This window comes from Camelus dromedarius, chromosome 15 (genome assembly GCF_036321535.1).
Source record: "Camelus dromedarius isolate mCamDro1 chromosome 15, mCamDro1.pat, whole genome shotgun sequence".
NCBI classification, from domain to species: domain Eukaryota; kingdom Metazoa; phylum Chordata; class Mammalia; order Artiodactyla; family Camelidae; genus Camelus; species Camelus dromedarius.
In genome coordinates this window covers 19,952,355-19,964,516 of record NC_087450.1, presented here as the reverse complement: position 1 = coordinate 19,964,516, position 12,162 = coordinate 19,952,355, and the positions used below count along the sequence as shown (strand labels likewise).

At 33.5% G+C, this 12,162-nt stretch overlaps 1 protein-coding gene across 2 annotated transcripts in view; it reads left to right on the top strand.

Annotated features, from left to right (window-relative positions):
- REL (REL proto-oncogene, NF-kB subunit) overlaps window positions 1-12,162 on the top strand; it is a 34,532-nt gene that overhangs the window by 2,598 nt on the left and 19,772 nt on the right. The window contains exons 2-3 of one of the 2 annotated variants that reach the window (XM_010989759.3): window positions 6,680-6,822; window positions 8,725-8,873. In XM_010989759.3, the coding sequence (XP_010988061.2) occupies window positions 6,680-6,822; window positions 8,725-8,873 (292 nt within the window). Of the gene's footprint in view, window positions 1-6,679; window positions 6,823-8,492; window positions 8,874-12,162 lie in introns of those variants that run through there. The other variant, XM_064494465.1, reaches the window with a different exon arrangement.

Here is a 12,162-nt window from a genome sequence, read left to right as displayed (position 1 = left end):
ATTTATTCTATTCTGCTTGATGTAACTAAAATTGGCTTATTTTTGTCTGAATTTAAGCTTCTCATTGATCCAATAGAAAGTACGGATGTTCTTGTGTGCATATAGCTCTGTTTGCTAATAAATAGTACTGTCTTTGGTAAACTACGTTTTAAAATCTAGATAATTTATTTTTAGTCACAGTTTTTAAAAAATTATTTTTTATTGACGTATATAGCTGATTTACAATATTGTGCTAGTTTCATGTGCACAGCAAAGTGATTCTTTTTTTTAATTCTTGTTTTGTATTGAGGTGTAGTCAATTTACAATGAATGATTTGTGTTTTTTTGCAGATTATATCCCATTATAGTTTGTTGCAAGATATTGGGTATAATTCCCTGTGCTATACAATAAATCTGTGTTCCTTATCTATTTTACATATAGTATGTTTAGTTTTCTTTAGTAAAGTTCTGCTATGTCATGTAATAGGAAGTACATGAAGAAATTGTTTTTGTAAATGCACTACTCATCAACTCTGTAGTGTAAATTTCAAAAGAACTATTTCTCTGGAGTAAGGGGGAAAATCAGTAAAAGTAGGATACAACTTCATCTTTAATGATAGAGCTGGAAGCTGGAATTGATAGCTAAAGCAATGAATTATTTTTTTAAGTAAAAGACTAAACACATAAACATGAAGGCTGTTTCAGAAGTGCAACACATGAAAATGTAGAGATGACAGTGGTATGAAAGAATTAAGGTGATACAGAGTGAAGGGAATGAGTGAGTGAATTGCCTGGGGAGGAATCAGATGATGAATCAGAATTAGGAACATCTGAGGTGTGTGTGGTATTGTTCTCAAATACAATTTAAGGGACTGAGAATTTTCTTTTGTTCCATCTTTCATCAGTGTTCTCTGCAGATGATTGTGTTTGTAGGCATATGACTCAAATAATTGCGTTCGATATACTTATACTAAAAAATTAATTTAATTCATATTTAAATGAGCATCGGGTGATTTTTAGTTTTAAATCTGGTGGCCTTAAGACAGATGATTTGGCCCTGCCATCTGTTTTTAATTTGGTTTCTCTACTTTTTTCACCCTGAATGTAAACATTTTTTTTTTGAGGCTTATTCCTCCACCACACCCTCCCAACCACAGTGGAATCTCTACCAGTAAAATTTCTATTGCCAGAATTTTTTTACATTTTTTATTTACTTTGTGGTGCATACATAGTCAAATACTCATCTGTAAATTCTCTTACTTGGATTCTTAAGACCCAGTTGAGAGAGTCAGCCTGATATATTCGAATAAACCTGGACCTTAGCCCATGATGGACCTGGGTTGGTTTTTATTTCATTTCTGCCACTCTGTGATACAAAAATGGGAATAACCACTGCAGAGTCTTGTTAGGAGCAAATGAGATAATGCATGCCCATAAATGTTAGTTTTCTTCTGTACTGAGACAGTTTTGGGACTCAGGCCTCTAGAAAACAGGAGCTATTAGAAACACTTGGCACCTGAGCATTGTTTAAGTATCCTGATGATTCTGGAATTTTATGGAACCTTAACATCTATAAAAATTAGACTAGATGCTAGGTAGAAAATATATCAGGAATATGTAAGAATGCCCATTTACTTTTAAACAATTTAGAATTATTTTGTGTATATTTAAACTAGGGGAGTTAGAATCTGAGTGATGTTTGGAGGCGGTCTTCTTTGTCCACTTAAATAATAGTAAGCATTCTGGAAAAAAAAAGTAAATAAAAAATTGCTTCATGGATAAACCATGTGTCCTTTGCTAACTTTACTGATGTAACTTATCCTTCGTTTGATTTCTTTTGAGCCTTCTATGGTAGTCTTTTTCTGTCCTTATGGGAATAGGCTTAAGTTTTCTTGCCCCTTTTTTAATTGGATGCAATTCTATCTATGTAGGAAATGGTAACTCTAAATTTTGATCATAATTAGGAAGAAATGGAAAAACTCACCTGTATCTTAAGTTAAAGAAGATCATCACCATAATTCAATGGGGTTCCTAGGTTTGAGGAGAGAAGAAAGATACTTTCTTTTCCTGCAAAGTGAGTAGAGGTGATACTTGGAAAAGTATATGCTAGCTCCATTTGCTCCTTTAGGTCCCAGGCACTCTGTTACCCAGAACTTCAGTGAGGGAGATGAAGTCTCCAGTCAGTTATTCAAAACTGAGGTGTTGACACATTGGCTTACTGTGTTGTAAGAAGTATTACTGATGATAGTTAAAATGTTAACTTTGTAAAAGATTTGTTTTAAATAAACCAGTGCAGTTGAAGGTTATATTTATAATAATGAGTTTTTCTCTTGCTTGCATTTGGATAAGTTTTTTAGAGTGGGAGTTACAAGTAGTCAGAATTCCTCTACCTAGTTTATCCATCACCCTGGCCCATCCTTTACATGAATTTTTGGATTGCTTCTCTAAATATGTGCATTGTTGTTTCCACTACGTTATGTTTTAGAGCAATGGTTCTTAACCAGGAGTGTGCTGGAATTTCTTGGAAGTCTTTTTTCAGAAACATGTCTGGGCTTTAGATGGATTTCTGTTTGTTTTCAGCAAATCTCGGGTGGGGTCAGGACATGTATGTTTTTTGAAAGAGCTACCTAGGTGATTCTGATATATACCCCCAGTATGAACTCTGTTCCAGGAATTTCATTGGCTCTACATACTCACTTGCCTCTACCAAGATGCATTATCTTCTTAAACTAAGTTGCACTTATTTTAACTTATTTGCTGTATCAGTTATTGTGACTTTATCCCCAGCAGCTTTAATGCTTGTTGTTCTTTGAATTTGACCCCTGGAATCCAACCTGTCATATTTGCTAATGTTTTTCATAATTTCTTTTTCTTATAACTTCATGTAATTTTGAAGTTTTATTAATGTAAAATGGGATAATTCTGTCCTGTTTTTATGAAGTTTAAAGTTAAGAGGATCAAGTGAGAAATGTATATAAAAGTGCTTTAAAACAACACTGTAATTACTATAAATAACATTTTTTCTAATTGTGATTCCCAGTGCTAGCTATATGCCTATTTCTGACAATTGATAATCAATTTCTTAACTTTCATTTCAGTGTACTTTTTTAAATCTTAAAAACTCAGATAACACTCTTTTTTGCCTCAGTGCAAATGAAAACATAAATAGATCTTGCAGACATTTTGACTGTATTTCTAATGTTACTCTGGTCTATATTAGCATTTTACAATACTGTTAAAAATATAGGAATACTGTTAAAAAATATTGCATAATGTTGGTTTAAGAAAAGTACAGTAATCAACTTCTTTAAAACCAATTTTGAAGATATTTCTATGATTTTCGAAACTGTAGTGATTCGAGATAATCTAAGTTAACAATACTCATTTTCCCTACAATTCCCTGATTTACATTTTACCATCTTCGACTCCATAGATGACTGTAATTCACCACTTTTTATCTTCAGAAAGAATGGCACTTTAAAACAGGGTACTGAGGAAGGAAGTAACTGGTACATTGTTCTGATGCATGATACGAATGATTTACAGCTGGCAAATTCTTTAAAATCATAAATATGGGTAAAGAAATTAGAATATGAATGGGTATGAGGAGTACAGAGGTGTAGTGAATTTAGTATGGTGGTTTAGAGGAGGGGAAGATTATTTCCAGCTGGGAGAATGGAGGCTCTTACAATAGACTCTTGTTACTTGGTTGACTTTTTACCAATAAAGAGCTTTTACAGTAGGAAGAATAGAGTTCAAGAGTTTTTAAGCACTTGATGTTATATAACTAATATTTATCATTTTTCAAATTTAAAAATCTTTTTCAAAAAGTTTTATTTAATCTTTCAGTAACTACTTTTCTATTTTCTTATCTAGAGACTTTTTTCATAAACACACTTTCTAGTGTAAGGAAGTGTTTTATAACCAATGAAATAATTTGAATGCTCACTATGAGTCCAGCACTTTTATTCACACTCCTCCCCCAAGAGTTAGCCACTTACCATTAATGATGTCATTCTATATCAACTTCCCACAAAGACATTAAATAAGCAGTGGGCAGGGATTTATTTGACCTTTAATTCAACCACGTTAACCTATTTAATACATCACTTAAAAATTACTGTTGAGTATTTTGAACTTCGTATTGAGAGGAAAATGTACTTTCTTTTAAATACTCCTACAAGGATATTTAAGGATGTGAAATATTTGAAACTGAAATGTGAATTTGGTTATTTGAAATATACAAGGGTATATAAGGGTGTGAAATTGAAATACTCATCTGCATGCCTTACGTTTTTCAGTAAAATTGAAATAAATATTATGAACTTGATTAGGTCAATGTCAGTATTCCTTAGCTCTTTGTCTTTTGAATAAACAAATAGGTAGTAAATTCAAAAACAAGAATAAAACAAACCCAAACAATAAAATTAAAGATACCAATAATACTCTACTTAATAACCCAAAGTAGAAAGCATGGAACCATCAATGGTTCTCTACTTTCTCTTAACTCTGATGTTCACTTCGTCACCAAGTACTATCAATTTTATGTTTTAAATAATCCTTCATTCCTATTATCACTACCTAATTTCAGACCTACCCTCATCATTGCCCCCATTACCGTAACAGCTTCTAAACTGATCACTTTATTTTCTCCTTTCTTTTTAATCTGTCCACTGCCACCAGAACACTTACTCTAAAATGTCAATCTGATCATGTAATTCCTCTGCATAAAACCATTCTTTGATTCTGTCACTCATAGAATGAAATCAAGATCCCCAAATGTACTGACTTTCAGTTCTCTTTCTAAGGATGGAAATGTACTCCACTTCCACTGGAGCTGTAGTGTGATTCTTCAGCTCTTTTCCTCTGTGCCACCACACCTTTCCCACACAGTCTTCCCTTTCTTTAGAATGCCTGCCTTTCTCCCTTCCCCTTCCTATCTCCCTACCTTTTTGCTTCATTAACTCTCTTCCTTTGACATAATTAGACATTTCTGACTCTTTTGCACTTACTATCATTTTATGCAGAATTATGTTAGCATAAACAAAATTTTGTTTTTGTTCGTTCCCTCTGTAACAATTTCTGTTGTTTGCCCCCCTGTTCTGTGAGATCCTTGAAAGTAGCAGTTGTTAATACCATTTATGGTGATAATTATAAATCACTGATTTCAAGAAAGCATCTGAAATAATAATAGACACCATTTACTGAATATTTGTTATATGCCTGACACTTGATAAGAACCTAACATACGTTATCTCTAGTCCTCACAATAACCCTATGAAGTAGGTGCTATTATTATTATCCCCATTTTATACAGTAGGGGACTTAAGAGATATAGTAACATTTCCAGGGTTTTGACTGTTAAGATTGGCTGGGTAGGACTCAAAAAAGGCCTCTTCCCCATATTTCACTGATAAGACCCGCTTGTGTTAGCCTTTCTGAAGATTTGCTTGCATTCTAACAGAGGATAAGCCTTTAGTCAAAGAAATGGATATCTAAATGTGGGAATTTAGAAATCACTAAACTGATTGAGGAAGGTATTTTTGTTTTTATATTTTAGTGGAAGATATCTTCATACCTCTGAAATAGACACTTTACTAAGTACCTTACTTGTAAGCACACTTGAGTGTCTTTATTGAATTGTCATTTCCATGATTTGGATAATAAAAGGGGGTAAAGATACATACATTTTAGCTTTATTGACATATAATTAATCTACAATAAATTGCACGTGTTTAAAGTGTGCAATTTTACAACTTTAGACATATGTATACAATTTTGGGATCATCACCACATTCAAGGTAATTAACATGTCCTTCATCCCTCAAAGTTCCCCACCCACTCCACACCCCTATTCTTAGGCAGCCAGTGATCTGCTTTCTTTCATGATAGATTAGTTTACATATTCTAGAATTTTATATAAATGGAATCATACAGTATGTGCTCTTTTGGTCTGGCTTCTTTTACTCAGCATTATTACTTTGGTATTTATTTATATTGTGTGTATCAGTAGTTCCTTCTAAAGGTGCATATTTTGAATTATATTTGTTATAAGTAAATAATTTTTTTCTTTTCCTCCATTTTGTCATTTACTTTCAAAGAGGTTTAGATGGAACTGACTGGTTTCTTTTGAGCCTGTAGACCCTTCTGGAACTTGTTTTGGTGTATTATGTATAAGTCTAAGATACCAATGGAAATATAAAAAACTTAACATTTTCTTCTGCAAGGATTTAAATACATTTTCATTTTCGACAAATAGTCTTGTAGTCCATTGCTAAGAATCTAATGTAAAATCAAGGAAAGTCACTTTTGGAGTATAGTATTGTATTTCTGAAGACTATCTTCTTGAGCCTTTTGGGGGAATCTTGGGGAAAACCCTTCTGCTTGGTCTCATGTCAAAAGTGTGTATCTCTGAAGTGGTTATTGCAGAACTTTACACTGATGTTAGTTATAGATATTAAATGATAAAATACTAAACAGTAAATATGATTTGAATGATTTGTGTTTACATTGTATGGGAGCTCAATTTGAATGGGAGAGAGAAGTGTCTTTACACCCAGTCTTGAATCATTACATTGCAACTTTGTTACTTAATATTAAAGGGAAAATTTTTTAGTCTACTGTTTTGGGAAAAAAAGTTAAAATTCATTATTATTTCTATCTTAATCTCACCTTCCCCCCCCCCTTTTAAAATTTTCAGGTGGATATAACCCATATATTGAGATAATTGAACAACCCAGGCAAAGAGGAATGCGTTTTCGATACAAATGTGAAGGACGATCAGCAGGCAGCATTCCAGGGGAGCACAGCACAGACAACAACCGAACATACCCATCCATCCAGGTAATAGACCATTCTCCTGTGTTATCTCTTAGTTGCTTCTTAGTATAGCTCCAGCAGTTACCTTAAATATGCAGCTTCTTCATAGTCATCTCCACTGGCTTCTCTCCTCCTTTTTTTTTTTTCTTTTTAATTGATCTGTATTGGATAGATCTCTAGGGACGTTTCTTAAAAATAGTATGGGCTCTTCATCCCTGCAGATAGTTATACGTTGTTTGTATATTCATCTAACTAGAGTGATTCTTTAGTGCTTAGTGTACATTGACAGCTTTTGGAAAATGGTGTCTTTCATGGAACCAAAAGCTAATGAGGAAAAAGCATTCTCTTCTTCCAGGGGTGAGCAAAATTGTTCTGTAGATGAAAAACATACATTTGGGAACTCAATTAGAGTTCTCCTACAATCAGTTGGCTAATCTGCGTGCTATGGAGAAAGGGAATATTTTTGTCTTTTTTTTTTCCTCTTACCTTTATTGCCTATCCCTGATACCCTGGGTTGCATTGACTGATTTGAAATATTGTCACTTTTTTAAATACAGTTTTTTCATATTAGCATAAATTTTGAAAGTAGTTTTTGATCCAAAATGACTTCCGTAGTATGCTTTATTTATAACATATACTATATTTATATAATATATTTCATCCGATTTTTAATGAGTTTTTTTATTCTTTAAATGCCAATTTAAAACCTTAATGGCAGAATGGATTTTGAAAAGTGTTATTTATTCTTTCATCAACAGATCTTAATTTATCATTTTGTTACTGGATTATTTACAAAGTTTATTCTGTTGAACTTAAAGGAAATGCTAAGTTATAGAAAAAGCCAGTGGCAAAATTACATACTGAATTCCTGACTTTTATTACATGTTTTGGCAGCAATATGGATTTGAGTTATACAAGTCTTTTTATTTAAATGTTAAAATGGGAGAGATGCTAATAAAAAGGAGCGATTTTCAACTCTTCTCCATAATTCAGCATATTTTATGCATTTTCTTTAATATTTTTAAGATCTGTATCCCTACCATTCCAATAGGTTCTAACCAACTTTACAGCTTGAGTTTTCCATCAGCCTACCTTATACTTTTAAGTTGTTACCTTCTCTCTTACTCAGAAAGGCTATGAGTACTTTCTGGTTACTGTTCAAATTAAGTTTAAAATCAAAATTATGGATTTTAATGCCCTTTTATCTGCAAAGCCACCCATTCTTGCTTAGTTACCTCACTCCCTTGTATGCTGGTTTTTACATTCCCTGCTTTGTGCTTGCAAACTTGCTAGCTTCCAAACTAAACATTGGCTTCTCCCCACGTGCTCAGGATGTCCTTCCCCCTCTCCTGTGTTTAACCCTTTTCTTCATTCTCTGTGTTCTAGATGTACTTACTGTGTGAAAACTTAATTTTGCAAACCTTAACTGGACTTACTGCCTATTGTACAGTGAACACTTGAGATATGCTTATTGATTAACAAATATTTTTGTGAAATGAAATGTCACATATTAAGTAAAATGATCATATTGATGTGGTATCATTTCCAAAGTGGCTTAAATATATACTTTCAAGGGATGTTTATGGTATAGCTATGAATATAAGAGCATGGCATTCTGTGATTCAACATCTTAATATTTCCTCATGCTCTGTGAAAATATTTTGGTATAATTTTTCTTGTTTTAAAATAAGCAGAACCAGATGATATGACTGATTGAAATTAGGACAGAAGATAATATGCCAAGGAACTGAGAGGTAAATTCTTCTCTGCAGGTATTCTCTGGAAAGTTTCATCCAAACTGCAGTTGCCAGTCAATTGGACTTTATCCAGCGCTAACTATATTATATAAATTGAACTCTCATTTAGTAGATCAGTTCTTAATGTGATATATCTGTGGATCATATATTTGATTTACCCCCTTTTCAGATTATGAACTATTATGGAAAAGGAAAAGTGAGAATTACATTAGTAACAAAGAACGACCCATATAAACCTCATCCTCATGATTTAGTAGGAAAAGACTGCAGAGATGGCTACTATGAAGCAGAATTTGGACAAGAACGCAGACCTTTGTTGTAAGTACACAGTCACAGACATTTTCAGGAATAGGATAAGCATAAGATGCTCTTGTTTTCTATCCATGTACATCTGTTATTTTTTAACAGAATAAATGAATTCCTCATCGTACTTCTATTTAGTAAACATTTAAATTTTCTTACTATTTGCATTAGCACTATGCTTTCATTCTTTATTAGTAGATGCAGCCCCTGACTGTAGCAGGAATACTTCTTTATTGTTACTGAAAGTAAACATAAACTTATTTTATACTGTGATTTTCGTTCTTTGAGCAATTTATGAAAGGTTTTCTTTCATGAATTTTTACTCTATCTTTTTGTTAACGGTTAACTTAAAAATTACCAGATGTGAGAAGATCAACTGGAAAACTGGAATTATTATTTGAAAAGGGCAGTTATAAACAACAATTCTTAACAACAGTTAAGATTAAAAAAAAAGTAACACTTTATGTTGGTGAGGCTGCTGGGTGGGTCTGTTCATCATATTGGTGAGAGTATAACTTAATAAAATTTTTCTGGTAGGCCCTTTAACAGCTACCTAGCAGAAGCCTGAAAAATATGACTATCTCTTGAACTAGCAATTCTACTTCTCGGAATTTATCCTGAGGAAATAATTTCTAATTAAGCATGTTCAGACACTTAGCTATAATGGTGTTCATGGAAACTCTGTTTGTAATGGAAAAAGTTAGAAGCAATCCAAATAATAAACAAAAGGGGATTAATTAAATAAACTGTTACATCCATTCAGTGTATTTCTGTGTAGCCTTGAATATAACATTGTAAATGTGTCTTTGTATTAAAAAATATTCCCAACATTTAGGTAAATAAAGTAGGCTTTAAAACAATGTGTGATAACTAATTTTTTAAAAAAAAAATGTGTACCTGTATATGGTAATATGAACACTAAGGTGTTGATAGTAGTTGTCTCTGGGTGGGAAGAATTGTGGGGTTTTATATTCTTTTAACTTGTTTTTATTTTATAGTTCATTTTTTGTGGTGAACATGTATTGCTTTTGAGGCAAAATGAAACTAAATGCAACAAGAAAAAATTAGTAGCCTCCTTAAATACTAATAGTAACCATTTAGAAAATGCACTTTTGAAATATTCCTCTTTCAATAATAACACAAAACATGAAATATCTAGTTATACAAACTTGGCAAGAAATACTTCCTGTTTATATTATTTGACCTTCCAACAGCATTTTACGTTGTAGACCACTCCTTTCTTAAAATACTCTTATTCCTTGATTTCTGATTTTGTGAGAACAAACTCTCCTATTTTCCTTCTTTAACTTTTCTGGCTGTTCCTTCTCGATCTTGGTTACGGGCAGTTTAATTTTTGGACTGCCTTACTCATGTCCAGTAATGCCCATTGTGGCTGTCCTCTCTCCCTTCAATTCAGGATTTTGTTAAGGAGCACATACTATTTTTAGGTGTCATGCTTATTTAGTCTTCTTCAATTTAGAACAGTTTCCTGGCGTTTTTTGGTCTTTCATGATGTTCACATTTTTGAAGAGTTAAGGTTATTTGTTTTGAAGATTGTTGTTCAGTGTGGGCTAGTCTCAATAGTTGCTTATGATCATATCCATGTTACTATGAATAGCATGGGTTGTATTTTCACCTTAACATGAAAGAAGACAAGGAATCTGCAGAGGTAATGCTGTATTGTTCTCAAAATAATCGCTTCAGGAGATGTGATATTAGTTTTTCCCATTGTTGATATTCTTTGTAAAGAAAAACTCCCATCTTTTCCCTACCCAATTTGAAAAATTACCACTATATAGACCAGTGGATTCTTATATTCAGTTTGTTATAACTGAATGCTAGTCCACTACTAGCAATCTTATTTTAATTTTCAAATTGACCCAAATTTGACCAGTATAAGCCCCCTCAGACTGTTTCCTGTGTCCTGATGTGTCCTCATCTTTCTTTGAGCACCTCTTTACTTTCTGACACAGCAAAGTGTTCAAGACTTACTTGTACTTTTCTTGCCCCAGCCTTGAAATCATCAGTTTTTTCTAAGGATCCCTAGTACCTTTCAGTGGGGAATGGTAATAAGTCTGATGGCCTCTTTGACATAGTCCCTTAAATATTTCAAAAGCACCTCAAATTGAATATGCCCCAAACCATGATATTACCCTGATCATATCTCTTTCTTCTCAAAACTGGTCTTTCAATGTACCTTATCTTAGTGGTTGCTGTAAAAGTGCCAAAGGTGTCATCCTTGACACCCCCCCCACACACAAGTGTACACATTAAAGTCACTGATAGGCACCTCCTAAATAGGTCTTGTGTCTTTCCACTTCTCTCAGTGACCTCTATCACCGACACACTAATTGATCAACTGTCTCCCATCATAGGCTCCTGTGACATCATGTATATCTCCTTTATAAAACGTATCATGGTTTCAGTTTAGCATTTTTGTGTGTGATTACTTAATATCTATCTGTTTCACTAGACTAGAGATCAGCAAACTTTTTCTGTGAAGGTCTGGATAGTAAGTATTTTAGGCTTTGCAGGCCCAGTGGTCTCTGATGCCTCAGCTCTGCTATTGTAACACGACAGCACCCAGAGGCAATATGCAAACAGATCAGTTTGTGTTCCAGTAAAACTTTATTTACAAAAACCAGTGGTAGGCGAGATCTAATCCATGGACTATATTGTGCCAACCCCTACATTAGACTTCATGAGAGGAGGGATTGTGTATTCCTAGTACTTTCCAGAGTTTTTGGTACATAGTAAGAACCCCAAATAATCTCGATATGATCCATGGTTTCCTCATGTCAGAATTTCAGAAATCCCTGCTATTTCTAATATTGTGTGACTAGCAGTCAAATACGGTTTTTCAGATGAGACAAAATCATGTAGAATATAAATGTATTAAAATGAAGAATTCTTTAAAATCTTTTGTCAAGGAAAAAAGTAAGAACCAAGCTAAGAATCTTTCAGACAAGTGGAATACTTTTGAGGAGGGTTGTAGTTTCAGGATTTCAAGAAAAAATTACGAGTTCAAGGTTTGTTTTTTAATTACTGGAAGCAGAGGAAGGAAATATTAAAGATAATTTAGGTGCTAACAAAGTCACAAGCGTGGTGAAGGTGAAGAGCATAACATGAGGGTAAACAGGGCAAGCAGCCTCCTGTTGAGAACGTCCATATGAAGTTTGAAGAGAGAGTAATGTTATTATAACCAAGTTTTGCTTCCTTATTCACACCCACCCAACTTTAATGATGTCATGGTTTTTCCATGTGGGAACAAGTATGCTGGTGGTGGTAGGGGAGTTCCCCCCAC